Raw genomic sequence first — 11586 nt, 5'->3', positions numbered from 1 at the left:
CAGATAATGTCAATGGGGATTTGGTCCTTGATCTAAAACTGGTTATTGGAACATACTATAATGCAGCATACTAGCACTCTGCTGTTTCTAATAGTGTAATAACCACCCTTGGAACAACTGTAGTTTTTTATATATGGCCATAAACTTTATAGTTAGGCACATGCAATTATAGGATTATATCTTGATGTAATGGCAAAGTGTTGGATTGAGAAATGGTTTGGGTTCATGAACTGCTTAACTATGATTGACTGGATAAACCAAAATTAGCTGGGTTCACACAACATGCTAAGGCAAAGTCAAACCAGGTTACTACTTGATGTGATATATGAAGTTAGCCAATATCTCTCAGTCTACTTCATCTGGTTATTTTGACATAATTACAGTATAAAAGGAAAAAGGAGTGGGAGAGACAAACTTGCTGTCTTGAGCTTCTGGAAGACTGGCAGGATGTAAATGTACTAAGTATATAAAATATAGGAAAATATATATTTAAGGGTGAATTATAAGATCTCAAGTGGTGGCACCTAAAACCACCTAATTGGTTTTATTATGTCAAGCTTTCCTTAGGCATTTTGTCAGAGAAGAGAGCAACTAAATTTGGGTGTCAATATAATACAGCATTCAGTGATGTAGTTAAGGAAGTTCCATCTTGAGATTTCATAGATTTTTGCCTTTCCTCTTCTAGAATGTAGCCTTAATTACTTCCCTTCAGATTTATTTATTTATTCCCCTCTTTAGAAAAATAGGTTCAAAAATAGGTTACAACAAACGTGGAACAATTTACATTCTTAATTCTATAACAGGATTGAAATATACAATCAGATAGTACAGGTCATCAATTTACAACCATTCATTTAATGACAATTTGAAATTATAATGGCACTGAAAAAAGTGGCTAATGACCATTTTTCACAGTTACAACCATTTCAACATCCTGTGGCCAAGGACTGAAAAGATACTTGTTAACTACCATGTATTTATTACTTTTGCAATGTCATGGCATCATGAGATCACATTTTGCAACCTTATGACAAGCAATGTCAATGGGAAAGCCAGATTCTCTTAACCATATTGCTAACTTAACAATTGCAATAATTCACTTAACCATGGCAAGAAAGGAACTTGAACAAATGTTTTGCTTAGCACAATTTTGACTGTCTTGCTTAGCACAACGTACAACTATGGTTGTAAGTTGAGTACAAGTATAACAAATCGCTTCCCACCCAAATACCAAAATAAAATCCAAATAAAAATAATTCTCTTCTTACAGGAAGAAAACAGCACAGCAGATCCTAAAACCTCCCTGAAAAAGCAATATTTTAACATTTTTTGAAAGGCCAAATGTTTGGGGCTAACCTGAATTTGGGGAGAATGTTGTTCCAGAGAAAATGGTAGTGGCGGGGATGACCAACCTTTGTGGTCCCTGCAGATGACATTCCTTGGGTATAGGGCAGTGGTTCTCAACCTTTCTAATGCCGTGACCCCATAATACAGTTCCCCATGTTGTGGTGACCCCCAACCACTTATACATCACCGGGTGCCAGGGGCGTGGCCAAAGAAAAGGGGAAAAAAATGGCGGACAGCCTTGTTTGGCGACCCCCGTGAAATGGTCGTTCGACCCCACATGGGGTCCCAACCCACAGGTTGAGAACCACTGGTATAGGGAGATTTTCCTTCAAGAATAAATGACCCCACAGATACAAATATTCCTTTATTAATACTTTTTTAAAATTAAAATTCTGTAACACTTAGCAAATCTAATACATTTTGCTGTTTATCATAGAGCAAGGTGAACATTAGACCCATAATTCTCAGTCTCAAAGGTGTGTTTTTTTCCAAAGGTTCCAAAGGCAGCTTTTTTCAAAAGACAACTGAATTTTGTTTTTTTTTCCTTGAAGATGTTTTGCTTCTCAGCATATATAATTCTCAGTGTATATTTTATGAGCATAAGACCTATAAGCAGTGCTTTTTTCCTAAAAAAAAAAAAAAGGTGCCGGAACTCACACACGTCATACAACCCGCCTTCCTACCCTACAAGGTTCCATCCAAAAAAGGTGCTGGAACTCCGTTCTGGGCGTTCTATGAGAAAAAAAAGCCCTGCCTATAAGTTAAATGCCACATAAGTAAATCTACATATTAGCAATGTACAATGCAAACAACTAAGCACTGTTGCAATCCTTAAATAAGGATAGATGATTGATCCCTAACTCTGAGTATGCAGTTAGGGTCTACAGTTTGCACAGTATAATTCTAGGGAATTATATTGTGAAATAAGCCCCTTTGAAATGGTGCTTATTTATAACTAAGCATGCTTATACTGTAAATCAAAATAATTAGAAGAGGATCAGTGTAAGGACTTCCATTCTGGATAGGAAATTCCTTAATCACACACACATATACTCCTCCTATAAATCTAACTAACTTGGGTTGTTGCTATGGTAAATTTCTATGATAGCAATCTCACTTCCATTACAAACAAGAGCATGCTGTGAGATGCTCAGTGTATCTAACTTTATGTATCTTCTGGGTCATCGTTTAACATGATTTCTGCACCAGCACAGAGAAAATGTAGAGAGAACCAATTCATTGTGATTCATAAGCTGCTGAACAAGACACCTCATTCTTACAGGGCTATTTTGTGTTTTCTGAATGACACATCTCAGATTGATAAAGAGGAATCAGAGTGGGTAAAAATTATATAATAAGAATAGTTTGTACTTTGAAATATCAAGAAATCTCAACCTGTATTAAGAGGATCTATTTGATATGATGTAGTGAAACTTGAATTTAGCTTACTTTTCTTGCTTATGTGGAAATTCAAGATCATTTGAGTTACGTTGAAAAGGGGTATAGTAATAACATTTAACATCTGAATGCTCCCATCTGACACTGCTAAATAAATCCACACATAAACCCTAAAACAGCTTTCACTGTTTTCCAAATATCAATACCTCTCATTTCCTAGTCAAATTGTCATCTTTGTGGAAAGATGTACTGTACTAAACTGAAATAAGTCACAATTTTGATTTACTTTCTATATCATTTCCTCAGTTTGTAGGCTATCTAACCTGTAGGCTCAGTATTATCTATTGCTGAATCTCTATAAATTTTAAAATTATATATGAAAACACTAATAATTCTGAGGTTAGTATTGGTGAAAATACCTTATTTGGATTTTTAAAAAACAATCCAATTTTGCCAAATGATGTTAGAGTTAAAATTAAATGTGATAAAAATCATCCTATGATCGGTTTGCATATCCCATTCACATATAATGGATGGATTTGTATAACTTTTTTCATATTGAATAAGGTAAGGAGAATTTCGACTTATCAATATGTCACAGTAAGAATAATCATGAAGTCTTCTGCAGCAAAAATGAGTCATGTGATAACATCTTACAAATTTATTATCACACTCCACATACCTCTGATCCCTTGGGTCGTCATTTCAGATATATTTCCTTACCAGATTCCTTACTGTCTTCAACAGTGGCAGAGCTTCTAATGTACAGTACTTGAAAAGTTCTCAAATATTCATGGAGATATTCAGAGTTGTATCTATCTTGAAAATAGCCCATCTTAACTGTATAGCATAGTCAAAAATCAGGAGTTGATCACAGGAAATATTTTATGACATTTGTATTATGTCATTAAATGTTTTATAATAATTTTATGTTATATAAACATTTTACAAAATTTGCCAAATTTCAATTTCACAGGATTCATGTGTCCCTGATTTTTGGATGAATTCTGTAAGTTAGCCACTTTGAGGTTTTAGGGTTCAAAAGGTTTTGCCCTTTGAGGCACCATTTTGCCCAATTAAAAATTGTAAAAAATTACCTAGGTGTGATTATGAAATCAGTGGCTATGGCAGCATTTTATTGACTTTTCTGGATTTATACGATAAAAATTAAAAAAACTCAGTCACTTTGGTTAGCAAGATAGATGGCATATAAATTTAATAATAAATTAAAAAAATTCAAAAAGAGTTGGGCATTTGGTTAGGATTCTATTAGGATTAACCTAATACTTGACTAGGTTAAAACATTAGCACTGTAGCTAAAATTAAAGTGAAAATGTCTCCAAAATCATCTGTGGTAAAGCTCTTCTGTTCAGTTGCCAAGAAAACTAACTGGATTTATTCATGAAATGATCAGAGGTTGAGTGCAACTTGGACACTTTATACTACACAGAGAATATGTTTAGTGGTCACTAAAAACTAGCAAGTAATGTACAAGCTATCACATCTACATATTATCAATATGTAATAAATGTTTCTCTCTGTTTAATCTTTGATAAATGATGAATTTTAGTTTAAATATTTCTTGATAAAACTCATCTTTGTAATTGTTTTTTCAAAGTTAGGCACATTAAAGTCAGTGTCCTGGGGAGGTGAAATGTTTACTCACTGCTTGTAAGATACTGGTTTCTCTGATGTCAGATTTGTATAAGAAATAGCAATTTTGTCAAATGTCAAATGCAATGATATTTGAGCACAAAGATAATATTGAAGGATAAGCAAATATACTATTCTGTAATATTATAGTGAAAACCTTAGGTCTTGTAATAGTGCTGCCAGATCACATTTCATTTCTAAATGTGACTGGGACTGGCATCTGCCACATGTCTTCAGTGAAAATAGTTATTTGGCTTCTCTGGAATTGTCTTCTTCTCTCTCGTTCTTTTGTTCTCTCTCCCTCTCTCTTTCTTTTGTTCTCTTGTTCATTTAGCACTCCCACATTGTTGTGTTGTTTTGGATCCTCCATAATTGCTTTCCAGCTCCAAATGTATTTTATGTTGGTTTTAATGGTATTAGTGCCATGCTCCTCAGCATCTGTCCATCCATCTTTTCTCTAGTATTCCTTATTGATTAAATTTTTTTGGGGGGGGGGACATAAAAACGAACAGTGTACACATTAAAACTCAACAAATAAGCAAGCTTGCTCATTTTGATAACAGGTGAGCAGCTATCTGTCATAGTATACATGAGCATAATCTATGTTTGTTGGACTATATTTCCTTTCCTCCCTTATGTGTGGGAATAACAGGAATTAAAGTCCAACATATCTGGAAAATACCAGGTGGATGGAAGCAATCATAATATACCAAGGATCACTGGAACTCTGTTGCTTCCTTTTCTGTATCAAACAAGGTTACCCTATTCTGAAAAAAAAGTCCATCTATATGAAATCATCCCATGTTCCCATCATGCCTAAAGACAGGGAACAAGGTGAGCTTTAAAGAGCTACAAAACTGGAATTTTATAACTGGAACAAGTGGATTTCTTCCCATGTGCTACCTGTTTATGCCAGGAAGAAGATGTATCACAAAACAGCCTGCTTAAATGTTTACAGAAGGCCTAATCTACTGAGCATAATAACTGTGCCAGCAAAAGCATGTTAAACAACAATTAAATCCTAAGTAATTTGGTTTTTCTTCTTCCTTCTAATATAAATCAGCCTGTGCAAAGGGAACAAATACTTTTCTAATCAAGCTAATAAATGGACTTATACTTTATATTTATACAATACAGCTTAACTATAATTTGCTTAACTAGGATTGTATGGATAAACAAATATTTTCTTGGTTCACACAACATGCATAAATTATGGGTTATATGCTATGTTGGCATAAAGTATATGCATTTTGTATCATACTCAATTAGATTTAACTGGGTTATTAAATAAAATATAATTGGCTGGATTTGCTCAGCACATAAAACCAAAACGAAATATAATAAAGGTTAGCGTACTGTGTGAAGTTAAGCACGCTAGGCTATAATATGGTTTATGTGATGTAAAGCCTATCAACATTCTACCTTTGTAGATCTATATCCTCTTTTTTCATCTAGCAAAAAACCCCCACAGTACAGGTCATAAGAAAGGAAGAATTCCGATCTGGGCCACGCAGCCCAGTGAGGTAGTTTATATTGTGTAGGCAACCTTGGCTTTTTTATGACTCGTGGAGCCATGCTGGCTCAGGAATTCTGGGAGTTGAAGTTCACTAGTCATAAAAGAGCCAAGGTTGCCTATCCCTGGTCTAACTTAATATTTGGACCCCACTTGAGTGGAGAGATCAAACCACACGCCACGTGAGGTCAATAACGAGCCATAGCTATTCCACAAGCGCCTGAAAGCAAGGTCAGCAAAACTAAAGCATAGCTGCGCGTTGAGACCATTGTCCTCTCCGAGCTACCGTAGCTGGGTTTTTTAGCCCGTTGCCTCTCGGTCGGATTCGGGTAACCGGAATTGTGCGTGCGGATTGAACCCTTTTCTAAGAGCATGGCGGCGGCGGCGGCGGCTGCAGGAGCTTCCACCCACCACGGCGGCGCCGAGAGAAGGCACCATCAGTGTGGCGGTAGCGGGGACGCATATCGAGAGCGGCTGGACGATGACGGAGTTCGGACCCTCACTTCGGCGGAGCAGGTGAGACTGGACACCGCCCCCGCTTCTCTTGCAGTGAGACTACAACTCCCAGGGTGCTTTGTGTGCGGCTTCAGGGAACCGGTTGGCTTTATCGGAGTAGATCAGCATGCTGCGGGGCGATTTTCTCGCGGCGTCTTAGAACTATCAGTGCTGCGGGGCGCGTCTTTGGGTTTACCCTCCGTTGACCGTGAGAGTTCATTGCTGGTAGCCTAATGCATAGGGAAGTTCATGCCAGGTGCCATGTGTAGTTTCCAAAGACTCATCCAATGTTTTCTCCGACTGTGTTTGCCTGCCCTGGGGAGATACTGGGCAGTACTAGACACTTGAAACGTAGTGAACTGATTTATGGTTCATCATGTTGCAAATTTACCTATAATGGTAATTGTCCAGTGGGTTCTGAAAACCCGGTTAATTCAGTAAACCAGTAAATGTGTTGGGTGAACACATCCCCTATATTTGATTTCCTTGTTTTCTTCCCTAGAAAATCAGTTTATAAGATCCAGAAAACTGTTTTGTTGAGAAACTGCGGGAAACATTTTGGTGGAAATAAATGGTTTAATGCTAAATGTAAATTCACACACACACACACACACACTACATATTGATGTTTTCTGCATCTTCCCAAATTTGCTGTATTTTGGATAATTGTTAGTTTGTTACAATAGAAACATCAAATAATACATTGTTTATGCCTTCAGTTTATGCGGACCTACCACTCATAAGGTACAGAATGCATTCATTTCCTTGAGATAAGAATGCCCATTCACATAGAGCAGCATTAGAGGCAGATGGAAATAGTCACAAGGAGAGAGCAGAATGAAATGTGGAAAGTACAGGTAGCGGTCATTCAGAAGCATTGGATAAAATTTTTGCCTTTCATTCAAGTCCCTCCTTTAATGACCTTTTCTCCATTCCTGCAGTTATGCCACAGATGCTTTTATTTGAAGATGTTGCAAAAAAGAGAACTTATTTAGAACATTTTAAATCTAAAGGAAGATTAGCAAAGCTTGAAAATCCCTGGAGTCTAAATCCTTCTTCCATAAGTTTCACAAACTATTTCTTAATTGTCAAAACAAGACTACTTTGATAAAGAAGGGAAGGAAAATCATGTAACTTCACACATCAGGTTATAAAACATCTTATTTGTTAAGCAGCTATTTCTACTGTGGCAGTGTCTTACCAACCGTCCCATAATAAGTGATAGGTTTAATTGGTTGTCAGTACTATGAATTTAGTTTAAGATATTGGATACCAGGGTTAAACAACACACATAAAGAAACTGTCTCTATATTCCTAGCTAGGAACTTTGGGGGAACATTCAGGAAATATAAGAGTTTTGAACAGTGGCTAAAGCTGATAGGTTGTAGAGGTGATACTTTGTAGTAACTAATACAAAGGCATTCCTGTTACTTGGTGTACATGTTGAACTATGCGTTAGAGTTTTAAGTTGGGGTGAATGGATTGGAAATGTAGTAAATGATTAAAAGGAAATAGATTCAAAGTGTGGAAGTTCAGCTTACTTATTGCACCTCATAATCAGAGGTTCTTGAGAGGAAGATAATAGCATGAATTTTGGTGATCAGCAAGTTATAAGCTCTATAACTATTCTAGGTCTCCAAATTGTAAGAACTCAACCATATGTTTTAAATATATGTACTTAAGTAATGGGCAAAATTTAAATCCAGCATTATCTGCACTTGTAATTCTTTTCCAGGAATGGAAGATACTCCTAAGAATTACATCCTTTTAAAGCTATTATTATGTTAGGACTCTCTGTTGCTTGACTTTTCTTAAAGATAACATAACTGCTTCATAGCAGTTACATCAATAAATCAGTGCAAAAAGAATCCTTTTGATGTGTTTTAAGCATAGAAGATTTATTGTGTTGTATACTGTACTTTTGTAGCCCACAAAAGCTTTTATAACACAATAAGTCTATTGATCTTACAAGATTCTTTGTGTACTTGTTATAACAGACCAGCATTTCTGTCTTTCTAGATTACTCTGCTCCAGAAAATAAATAAAACATCTTAAACAACAGGTCTTGTGAAACCTTACAAATGAACCACTTTATTATCAAAAGCTTTAATAGGTCATAGGCCATCTCATTAGATATATGAAATATAATCATGGGAAAGAAGTATTTTGCGTACAAATAGACTTAATTTTACTGCCATGCATATATACTACACATATTGTTTTAAAAGGTTTTGTAACTGATAGAAATTTAGAATGGGCAAAAGATTCTGATTTATTTTCAACTATATTAATGTCCTTTTCTTTTTTTTGTAAAGTATACATTATTCCATGTTCAGAGTATCTTTTAGGTAATAAAATCTACTTTGGTGGTGATATTATAATAGTTTGTTCCTGAAGACTTTTCAAGCTTGAGAATGAAGGGAATTGGAAGTTAAAATTAGAGCACTTATGCTTGGCATATACTAGCTCTCATTCGTTTGTGGAATTAAGCAGGGGTAGGAAAAGTATATAACATCTGGACTGTGCTGCTCTTTGGTGCTGATTAGTAAGCTTAGCTCTCACCATCCTAGTACCGACAAATTCTTTGGAACTGCAAATCAGGGAAATGAAATTCTTGCACACCTAAGAAGCACCAGACTGAGGACAAATAGGTAATACTGGACAGATAGGTAAATGGGCTCATGCTTTTTAAGACTATGTTAAAAACCTGAGTTGGTAGATCTGAGTCCTAATATTATTTCTGTATTAATCCCAAAGGAAGCAGAAGTCCTTGAATTTAAGATGATTCTCCCCATGAAAAAAAGAAAAGATTAGAGAGCAGAAATTATCTGGTTACTATATTTTTTGCAAATTTAAATTTATTCTGCCGTTTAAAACATGCACAATCTCAACCCTGGAATCTGCATTCATAGAGAAACTTGAAGCAGCCAAGCATCTTTCTTAAATCCCTGAAGAGAAACATATTTAAGTCAGGATACGCATACAGGTAGCTGTCAAAACAATACTGTATTATCCAGTATGTTTGGATTCCATGGCCTACAGCTAAGTTTAGTTGCATATGTTGCTCTTCTCTAGAGGCACTTGTTGTGTTCCATTGTGGAGATGAGACATCATAGGGTTCCTCAAATAGTTTCATCCTAAAAGTATTAATGAAGATTATGGAAAGCCATGTTGACACCAGCGCAGCAGCGTGGAAAGTGTCTTCTGCACCAGTGGAGAGATGTTTGGGGTACAAAAGACTCTTCCTGGGTGCATTCAAAATCATTAAAACGCTTATGACATGTTATGCTATGACATCATTGTATTGCAATATGAAGGCTGACCTCCTTTGGAGCTCACTCTGCATACATTAGAAAATTTTACATAAAAATTTCTTGCTAATTTTAGTGCTTTCTTTTTCCATGTTTTCTGTGAATCTTCTTTGTCCCCTTGGCATGCTGCAGACAAAAGTGGAGGATATTGTTCAAGAAGTTTTTGATGTTTACAAGAGAAATCATCATGACACCCAGTAAGTTATTGTATTCATGTTTTTTTTCTTCTGTATATAGTTTAAAAAAAAACAACCTAAACTGTAAGGGATTTTGGGTCCTGAATTGTGCTGGCTTGCTTATCTGTTTAGAGGGATTTGTTCCTTTCATAGCAATTTCCTGCACTTACTTTCATACCTGCCAGGTTATCTCCCAACCCTACAAAGGCTTGTGGAGGAAGATGCAAGTGGGGGCAATCATGGGGCAGATGGGAAAGGTTTTCATGTTTGCTTATCTAAATATTCAGGCATATATAAGTGTATGCAGCTTTAATACCCACTTGTGGAATATTGTGTAGCGTTCCATTCATTAAATCTTAGAGAAATATCATGAAGTCATCCCTGTTGTTTTTGTGTTGGATGACAGTCTGCTGTTCTGAATGAGAGCTTTTCTTCCAATGCAAATAACAGAGGGGAGGGGAGGAAACCCCACTCCATAGCTTTCCCATCTTTTCCACTGCTGCTTCTTATACTTTTAAAACCTTTACATAGTTAGGAATTGTGGCTTATCTCTCCCTCCCCATCCCCGCCCCCCCCCAGAAACAGACACAATAAAAAGCTTATGAAATCATGCACTTCACTGACTTTTGGGGGGGGTCATTTTGGGTTTACACATGTATGTACTTTTCTTGGTCTTTATATTATTATTTGAAATGTTCGCTCTGTAGGAATCTGCTTTCTAGAAGACCTTTGTCTGAGCCACAGTATTACTTTGACCCATCTTTCAATGACCTGCCAATTACATTCATGTGTCTCTTTCAATCGAATACGGTGCATTCATAAAGTATTCAGACCCTCTTCACTTTTGTCACGGTTGTTATGCTGCAGCCTGATTCTACAGTTGTTGAAATTCATTTTTTTTTCTCATTAATCTACACTCAGTACCCCATAATGACAAAGTGAACACAGAATTTTAGAAATGTCTTTAAATTTAACCGTGTTTCCATAGACACTCAAGAGACAAAAGCTATAGCACAGCAAGCCACACTGGAAAGTAGCATGAAATAACCTCTTAACTATAGTGCTGTTGTGATTAGGTGGTGTGGCCAAATGGATAGACCCATCAGTTTAGGCTTTTTTCAGGTGCATGTTATTTATAGTACTCTGGGCCACAATGGTTGTTATTTTAGATATGTTTTGAAGGAGTAATAGACAAATGTCAGTAGATTCATGCTAGAATAACTGTGACTGGAGCTTTTATGTTCAGTGCCCCTCACTTGAGGTACTAAGAAGGTAGCTACTAGCTCCACACAACTCCTAAGCTTTCAGGAATAATAAATGCTGTTAAAGATTAAGGGGGAGTTGCGCAGCCTTCATGCTGCATGGCAAACATGTTTTATTGTTTGTGTTATATCTTGGGAATTGCTTTTCAAAAGAAGGGAAAAAACACTAGAATGGGCTGATAGCAAAAACCTCTGTGCATCTGATAGAGGTCAGGAAAGTGATATCTGCAGTATGTATGTATATACTGTGTTTCCTCAAAAATAAGAAATGGTCTTATATTTTTTTTTACCTCCAAAAGAAGAGTAGGTCTTACTTTGGGGGGATGTCTTATTTTTTTCCTGACTCCTGCCTTGCCTTGCTGCACCAACAGCCCCATCCTGTAGGAGCCCGAGTGGCCACTGGCCCATTTCTGTAGCTGCTCGTGGCAGGA

At 36.6% G+C, this 11586-nt stretch overlaps 1 protein-coding gene across 1 annotated transcript in view; it reads left to right on the top strand.

The window, feature by feature from the left end:
• The first annotated feature begins 6250 nt into the window (after positions 1-6250).
• The window catches only part of LOC120312959 (protein farnesyltransferase subunit beta-like), a 34059-nt gene continuing 28723 nt past the window's right edge, over positions 6251-11586 (top strand). Inside the window, exons 1-2 of the mRNA XM_039354336.1 lie at positions 6251-6427; positions 9850-9914. Of these exons, the coding sequence (XP_039210270.1) occupies positions 6284-6427; positions 9850-9914 (209 nt within the window). The 5' untranslated portion in view covers positions 6251-6283. The remainder of the gene's footprint in view (positions 6428-9849; positions 9915-11586) is intronic.

This window comes from Crotalus tigris, unplaced genomic scaffold, assembly GCF_016545835.1.
Source record: "Crotalus tigris isolate CLP2741 ecotype Arizona unplaced genomic scaffold, ASM1654583v1 scf7180000018550.1270297659:1495590, whole genome shotgun sequence".
NCBI lineage: Eukaryota > Metazoa > Chordata > Lepidosauria > Squamata > Viperidae > Crotalus > Crotalus tigris.
The sequence above is the reverse complement of the archived record's forward strand: the minus strand, read 5'-3'. Positions and strand labels throughout refer to the sequence as shown.